The sequence below is a fragment of the Myxine glutinosa genome, chromosome 7 (genome assembly GCF_964187855.1).
Source record: "Myxine glutinosa chromosome 7, kmMyxGlut1.1, whole genome shotgun sequence".
In the NCBI taxonomy this organism is placed as follows: domain Eukaryota; kingdom Metazoa; phylum Chordata; class Myxini; order Myxiniformes; family Myxinidae; genus Myxine; species Myxine glutinosa.
Window position 1 is genome coordinate 13,166,012 of NC_136267.1, and position 8,866 is coordinate 13,174,877.

The 8,866-nt window shown below is 44.5% G+C and overlaps 1 protein-coding gene across 3 annotated transcripts in view; it reads left to right on the top strand.

Annotated features, from left to right (window-relative positions):
* Positions 1 to 6,679, top strand: part of LOC137430986 (B-cadherin-like) — a 74,631-nt gene extending 67,952 nt beyond the window's left edge. For 2 of the 3 annotated variants that reach the window (XM_068121806.2, XM_078781281.1), the window contains one exon: positions 3,956 to 6,679. In XM_068121806.2, the coding sequence (XP_067977907.2) occupies positions 3,956 to 4,105 (150 nt within the window). In that variant the 3' untranslated portion in view covers positions 4,106 to 6,679. The remainder of the gene's footprint in view (positions 1 to 3,955) is intronic. The other variant, XR_013624012.1, reaches the window with a different exon arrangement.
* The last annotated feature ends 2,187 nt before the right edge of the window (positions 6,680 to 8,866 follow it).

The window sequence follows — 8,866 nt, forward strand, 5'->3', positions numbered from 1 at the left end:
CTGTTCCTTTCACAAAGCTCGTAACAAGTGTGTATCTACCCTCAGGAGAGCAGGAAGCACCATTTTGAATTTTTATTTACCATCTCTCTGGTGTTGGGCTAGCGGCTAGGGTGCCGGCTTAGGATCCTAGAATCCTGGGTTCGAATCCCGGTCGATCGCTGAATTAACGCCAGGGGGGTTGACTCAGCCTGTCATCCTTCCGAGGTCGGCTAATTGAGTACCAGTTCACTGGTAATTCCCTGTTTGTCGTTAAAGGCGGCAAAAAGGGTTGGCGTCAGGAAGGGCATCCGGCCGTAAAACATTGCTTCAAAAAGGGGACCAAAAAACAACAACAACCACGGTTCCCGAAAAAGGCCAACCCCCGCTTGCGGGGAAAAATAGCCTCTAAAGGTGGTTTATTATATCTCAATAGCCTCTAAAGGTGGTTTATTATATCTCTCTACTCTCTGGACTGAACTCTCAAACCTACCTCCCTCTTCCAAATCCTGGTGGCGTCTGGTCAAATCCGTTTCTGGTGTTTGTTCCCCCTCCATCCCCTCCCGTACCTCAAATGGCTACACAGTTGACACCGCATGTGACAAAGCCGAATGCCTCAACTCTGTGTTTGCCTCAAAATCTTGTGTCCCAAACCCATCTCTCTCTGTTCCCACCTAACCCAGTCGAACCCAACTGCTCCTGGACTCTGTGTCCTTCTCTTTTGACAAGGTGGAGAAGTTTTTGCCAAACCTCGACTCTGATTCTGCAACTGGACCAGACGGCATCAGCCCACAGGTCCTAAAATCCTGCTCTGCCACTCTATCTCACCCTATCTCTGTTCTCTTCACCCTCTCTTTTGCTCAAGATCATCTGCCATCAGCTTGAAAATCAGCCAGAATTACTGCTTTACACAAAAAATATGAAAAAACAGATCCTTGCAACTACAGACCAATCAGCCTGCTCCCAATTATCAGCAAGGTCATGGAATCAATCATCGCTTCGGATATCAAATTCTTCCTCTTCTCCATTGGCTTGATCTCAGATCATCAATTTGGATTCAGATCAGGTCATTCTACTCTGGACATGCTGCTTCTGCTGTCTCAACAATGGATGGAGGAATCTCAATGCCAAACAGGAAATCAGAGCTGTCTCCCTCGACATATCACGTGCCTTCGATACGGTCTGGCACCCAGCTCTGCTCACCAAACTCCCCTCCTATGGTATCCATGGAAATCTCCATGCATGGCTTGCGGACTTCCTCTCTGGTCGTAGTCAACGGGTGTCCCTGAATGGATTTCTCTCATCTCCCCTTCCTGTTCAGGCTGGAGTTCCCCAAGGTAGTGTTCTGGGCCCTGTGCTTTTTCTGGTCTTCATCAATGATCTCTCTGACTCTCTGGAAAATCCTCTCCATCTCTTTGCTGATGACTCCACTCTCTGCCACTCCATTCCTTATATCTCAGATCGGCAGTCTGCAGCCTCCTCACTCTCTGCAGACCTGGATAAAATCACAGATTGGTCAAACAAGTGGAACATGTCTTACAATCCTGACAAATCTCACACTCTTACGATGTTTCTCCGAAAAGACCGACTGGACAACCCTCCCATCCACTTTCTGAATAATCCTCTCCAAGAAGTTCTGTCACTCAAGCTTTTGGGTCTCACTATCTGCCATGATCTTTCCTGGGAAAACCACATTTCAAATCTGGCCTCCAAAGCCAGTCGCTGACTGGGCATCCTCCATCGTGTGAAGTCCTTCCTTGGCACACCTGAGCTCCTCACCACATACAAGGCTTTCATCCACAGCTCTATGGAGTACTGCTCTCCCCTCTGGCCCGGTGCTCCTGCCTCACACTTGGCTCGGCTTCACGCTGTGGAAACCAGTGTTCAGAATCATTGGAATCTCCCGCGATGAAGCTGATTCTGAGGGATTTTCACTCACTCACCGCAGGCAGGTAGGTGGTCTTTCTGTCTTCTACCGACTCCTCTCCGGCCTTGCTCGCCCAGCTCAGTCTGTGCTCTGTCCCCCAAATATAAGATCTGCCTGCAACCCTCTTATGGTTAAACTGCCAAAATCAAGACTCTCTGCTCACCTTCACTCCTCTTTTCTCCCGCCTCTGGAACAAACTCCCCCACTCTCTTCAATCGCACTCCTCCCTCCAGGTCTTAAAAACAGCTGTTCACCACCATCTCTTATCTTCCCCCATCCAAAACCTTGATCTTTTCTACCCCCGCTAATTCACCCCAGATACTTTTTTTTTGAAATTCCAACTTCTTTCCTGGAAGTCCTTGCAGTGTTCATATGTTTTATACCTCTCCCACCTCCCCCAAAGCCCCCCCCCTCCCACATTTCTCCCGTTATCCCTGCTCTCAAATGTTGTGTTTGTGTCCTGCCCCCTCTCTCCCCATCTTGTTTACCGCTCTACTTATTTTTTGTGTTTTATGTGTCGGTTTGACTTTTTGTGTGATTAATGTTAGCTCTTTCACGAGCCTCGATCTTGTATACAAAAAACCCCCCAAAAAAACAAAAAACAGTAGAGAACAGGAACGTCGGTAGATCTGTGGAATGGGAGGGCTCGGGGAAGGGGGAGGGGTACACGGTATAAAGCAAATGGACACGACTACGAATTTCAGGAACGAAGTTGGAGATTGAAAGAGGTGGATTTGGGGTGTATTAACGGGGGTAGAAAAGATCAAGGTTTTGGATGGGGGAAGATAAGAGATGGTGGTGAACAGCTGTTTTAAAAACCTAGAGGGAGAAGAGGGATTGAAGAGAGTGAGGGAGTTTGTTCCAGAGGCGGGAGAAAAGAGGAATGAAGGAGTGAAGGTGAGCAGAGAGTCTTGATTTTGGCAGTTTAACCATAAGAGGGTTGCAGGCAGATCTTGTGCGACCTGTAGGAATATTTGGGGGACAGAGCACAGACAGAGCTGGGGGAGCAAGGCCGGAGAGGAGTCGGTAGAAGACAGAAAGACCACCAACCTGCCTGCGGTGAGTGAGTGAAAATCCCTCAGAATCAGCTTCATCGCGGGAGATTCCAATGATTCTGAACACTTTGGTTTCCACAGCGTGAAGCCGAGCCAGGTGTGAGGCAGGAGCACCGGGCCAGAGGGGAGAGCAGTACTCCATTGAGCTGTGGATGAAAGTTTTGTATGTGGTGAGGAGCTCAGAGGTGCCCAGAAAGGACTTTGCACGACGGAGGATGCCCAGTCGGCGACTGGCTTTGGAGGCCAGATTTGAAATGTGGTTTTCCCAGGAAAGATCATGGCAGATAGTGAGACCCAAAAGCTTGAGCGACAGAACTTCTTGGAGAGGATTATTCAGAAAGTAGATGGGAGGGTTGTCCAGTCGGTCTTTTCGGAGAGACATCGTAAGAGTGTGAGATTTGTCAGGATTGAAAGACATGTTCCACTTGTTTGTCCAGCCTGTGATTTTTTCCAGGGCTGCAGAGGGTGAGGAGGCTGCAGACTGCCGATCTGAGGGATGAGGAATGGAGCAGCAGATAGTGGAGTCATCAGCAAAGAGATAGAGAGGGTTTGCCAGAGAGTCGGAGAGATCATTGACGAAGACCATAAAAAGCACAGGGCCCAGAACACTGCCTTGGGGAACTCCAGCCTGAACAGGAAGGGGAGATGAGAAATCCATTCAGGGCCACACGTTGCCTACGACCAGTTATTGTGCTTGTTATTGCCTTGCGTTGACTGTTATTGTGCTTGTGTGCTTTCCTCTAACCCTCTTGTCTCCCGCTCCCTTCATTGTATGTTTTGCATGTTTTCATGTTCAATGTGTTAGCTCTTACATGAGCCTCGATTCTGTATACAAAAAATAAATGGGGGAGTAGGACGTCGTCGTTTGGGATTCCTTGTCTGAGTATATGAGTACAGTATGCTGTCAGATATGTGTTTCGCAGGCAGAGAGTTGAGATTATGCTTTGGACTATTTAGTGAATCAGTGGACTCTAAACATTTTTTTTTAATGCGACAGTTGCAGGTTGAAGCGCTTGATATTTGCGCTCCTGACACTCTACTGGTGTACAATTTTGAAGGATCTTCATCACATGCTTCGTCTCTCTCCAACATCTCTGAAATCCAACGGCCACTGGAGTCGGAAGGTGTTTCCAGGGCTGGAAATTAACTCTGGTTATTTGTGGGGCCGGGTTTTGTTTTCACATGTATGTCAAGGTTCATGGAAATGTTAAAAATGAACGAAGATCTTTTGGTTAGGGTTAGGGTTAGGTCAAACTAATAGGGTTAGGGTTAGGTCAAACTAATAGGGTTAGGGTTAGGTCAAACTAATAGGGTTAGGGTTAGGTCAAACTAATAGGGTTAGGGTTAGGTCAAACTAATAGGGTTAGGGTTAGGTCAAACTAATAGGGTTAGGGTTAGGTCAAACTAATAGGGTTAGGGTTAGGTCATACTAATAGGGTTAGGGTTAGGTCAAACTAATAGGGTTAGGGTTAGGCCAAACTAATAGGGTTAGGGTTAGGTCAAACTAATAGGGTTAGGGTTAGGTCAAACTAATAGGGTTAGGGTTAGGTCAAACTAATAGGGTTAGGGTTAGGTCAAACTAATAGGGTTAGGGTTAGGTCAAACTAATAGGGTTAGGGTTAGGTCAAACTAATAGGGTTAGGGTTAGGTCAAACTAATAGAGGTAGGGTTAGGTCAAACTAATAGGGTTAGGGTTAGGTCAAACTAATAGAGTTAGGATTAGGTCAAACTGATAGGGTTAGGGTTAGGTCAAACTAATAGGGTTAGGGTTAGGTCAAACTAATAGGGTTAGGTCAAACTAATAGGGTTAGGGTTCGGCCAAACTAATAGGGTTAGGGTTAGGTCAAACTAATAGGGTTAAGGTTAGGTCAAACTAATAGGGTTAGGGTTAGGGTTAGGTCAAACTAATATGGTTAGGGTTATGTCAAACTAATAGGGTTAGGGTTTGGTCAAACTAATAGGGTTAGGGTTAGGTCAAACTAATAGGGTTAGGGTTAGGCCAAACTAATAGGGTTAGGGTTATGTCAAACTAATAGGGTTAGGGTTAGGCCAAACTAATAGGGTTAGGATTAGGTCAAACTATGGCTGGGAATGTGAATTGACCTGAGCTCACTGTAATATTGTTTTCGGTGAAATTGTTATCAATGAAAGGCAAAAGGTTGGATACATGTTTTGAAATAAAATGTCCCCGTTATGGGATTTACATTTGGTCCATGGTCCACATATCGGTCACGTTTCAATCTCGTTCCTTTTTTTACTTTCGTCCATCATTTTCACATCTCGGAATCCATTTCAGAGCAGAAGAGCCAAACACCATCTACCTTGCTGTGTGAGCATTTTGAAAATTCAGAATTATTAACTCTGTCATGGCAGGACGATTAATAAATTCATCGGATCATCCCATTGATGTTCTGTCACTGAAATCCTTACAATTGAGCGACTTATCCAGCTCCTTGTGCAGACTATTTTTATTTACCATGCAGCAGTTCAGGTAAAAGCTTTTTCCTTTGAACTAGTCTGAACTGAACTGGTGAACTTTTACCTGAACTGTAATTTGCACAATATCCAACCAGAACAGGATGTGTCGTTTCCGTGAGATGAGACTTTAATCGCATTGATGGCAAACAGAACCGACTGACAAAGATGTCCAAAACCGAAGATACTTAGCTATGGCGCTTCTATAGTGAAGACCAATGATAAAGTATGACCTGGTCTGTTCCTTCACCTTTTGGAAGGTCTTTGCGGGAGCGTTTGGTTCACTGTGTCACAGACACGTTACTTGCGGCTCATGTAATGTATGTGTCTAAAACCATCATCATGGTGCAGTGAACAGGACAGCTTGTCTTCATGTGGAATCTTCAGATTGAATCTTCATAAATTAACCTCAAGATGGAAAATTTACATCAAACATTCATAAACTGACGTTCAGATCAAATCTTCACGTATCCTCGTCACTGAATATTAAGATTGAAAATTCACATCGATTGATCCATTATTAAAACTTCAGATCAAATCTTCACAAATTAATCTTCAGATCAAAGTTGCAAATGAACTTTCAGATCCTTTCTTCATTTTGGCCGAAAACAACCCGAAGACCCAAAACACCCCGAAGACCCAAAACACCCCAAGGACCCAAAAGACCCGGAAGACCTAAAACATCCCAAAGACCCAAGAGATTCTTATAGTTAGGCAGCTTAGCAATTTTTGGGGGAACGACTTGACAAAAGTACCATTTTTATTTTAGTAGTTCAGTGGACCATATGCAATAGAATTAGGACCGGAGGCAAGACATATACAGTGTTTGACTTTTGCGCAAATACGACTCGCACAGCATAATATCGAGCAATACATTTATGCAAATAAATCATCAGCTGTTGGAGTTAGACTAAAATCGTAAATACATAAATTGCTGGACAAATTACCTTGAACAACATGTTGTCTGTTCTAAAGCTACATATTGTCAATACATCCTTGTAGTTGCGTACATGTTAGATATATGAGAGGTGCGCGAGTCACAAGTATAACACATTTGTATAAACACTCGGTATTATATTACTAATTATTATTACATGGAAGCGTAAGATTTATTATGCATGCATGCATAAGTTTTACAAATAACACTGCATGTAATGAAATAAAAGTTAGCCTGCTTGTTGAAAATATATACATAAATGGTTTTTGTCCTTGGTTTTTGTCCAATAAAAAGGTGAAGAACACTATATTTCTTGCCTCCGGTCCTAAATCTATTGTATATGGTCTAATGGACCACCAAAATAAAAATGGCGCTTTTGTCAAGCCGTTCCCCATTTTCGATAAATATTCTGCTAAGCTGCCTGACTATTAAAGACTCAGAGGAACCAAAAAGACCCAAAAGACCCTGAAGACCCAAAACACCCCAAAGGCCCAAAGGATCCAAAAAAAACCCGAAGACCGAAATGGCCCCGAACACCCAAAATACCCCGAAGACACAAAACACCCAAAATACCCCAAACACCCAAAACACTCCGAAGACCCAAAAGACCTGGAAGACCCAAAAGTCCCCGAAGACCCAAAACACCCTGAATACCCAAAAGACGCTTAAAGACCCCGAAGACCCAAAGACCCAAAATACCCTTAAAGGCCCAGAGGATCCAAAAGACCCTGAAGACACAAAACACCCTGAAGACCCCAACGACGCTTAAAGACCCCAAAGACGCTTAAAGACCCCGAAGACCCAAGACGCTTAAAGACCCCGAAGACCCAAAACCCAAATGCCCTTAAAGGCCCAGAGGATCCAAAAGATCCTGAAGACCCAAAACACCATGAAGACCCAAAAGACACCAAAATGGTCAAAGATGCCTATCCCTCCGAAATGACTGTGGTGAGGCACATGGAGCGTTACCATATCTTAATGGTAACGGTAATGGTAATTATTATGAGATCATATCTTAATGTTGATTCTCCATAAATTGATCATTTCTAGATAAAAATGATTGAATCTTCATAAATGAGCTTTCAGATCGAATCTTGATGTTAAATCGTCATAAATTGACCTCTCAAATAACAATTAATGTCAAATCTTTGTAAATGAACCTAATAGTATATCAATAAATAAATATTTATATCAACAATTCAAATACAACAAACACAACATGCATTTTAAGGCCATTTTCTCTGCTAGAGCGAGGGTTAGCCTTGCGGTCCCCATGACAATCTTCTCCATCTTGCCCTATTTTCTGCATCTCTCCTTGTTAACCGCCCTGCCCGCATTTCTTCTTCCACCATCTTCAGCCAAGTCTTTCTCGGTCTTCCCCGTCCTCTACTTCCTTCTACATTCATTTCCATCACTCTTCTCAACCAGTCACTTTCATCCTTCCTCAACACATGACCAAACCATCTCAACCTGTTCCTCTTCACAGCATCAATCACAGGCTCTATTCCCATCATCTTTCGCAATTCATCATTTGTCTTCCTCTCTCTCAACGATACTCCGCACATCCATCGAACCATTCGCATTTCCACCCTTTCCAATCTTCGTTGCTGGTCTACGTTCATTACCCATGTCTTGCTCCCATAAATCATAACACTTCTCACACATGCAGCAAAAACTTTTCCCTTCAGCTTCAATGACACTCCCCTCCTTATCAGCACGCCACTCAGTTCCCGAAACTTCTTCCATGCACATCTCACTCTAGCAACCGTTGCCGAGTCTGATCCACCTTCTCCATTCAGCATGTCTCCGAGGTAGCAAAATGTTTTCACACCTTCCAGCTTCACGCCGTCTCCAAGATCCAACTCAACATTTCCTCCATCTGCAGCTCCCTCTGTGCACACCTTACATTTGAATGTAGCTGCCACACTGGTTAATGGCCCTCTCAGACCACTACATTTTTGATGAACCCACTCAGCGGACATCGTACATTGAATGGAGTTCATTCCGACACCCTTCCTGCACAGCACATGGCCACTTCCCAGTTCTTTCCACCTCACCACATGCTTTACCACTTGCCATCACCTTCGTCTATCCGATATTCACCTTCACACCTTTTGTCTCCATACATTCCTTCCACTTGTTCATCTTTTCCTTCAGTCCATCCATACTTTCCGCAATCAACACCAGATCATCTGCATACAACAACTCCCACGGTAAACGCTCCTTTACGTTCTGAGCCAGCACCTCCATCACAGCTACAAATAGTAGTGGACTTAGTACCAACCCCTGATGCACTCCCACCTTCACCTCAAACTCACCACTGTTCCCGTCCTTCGTCCTTACAGCTGTGCGCGCTCTTTTCTACATTGCCATCACTACTCTGATCAACCATTCCTCCACTCCTAACTTCCTCATTGCCCATGTCAATACTTTGCGTGGAACCCGATCGAATGCTTTCTCCAGATCAACAAACCCAAGAAACAACTTCTTCCTCTT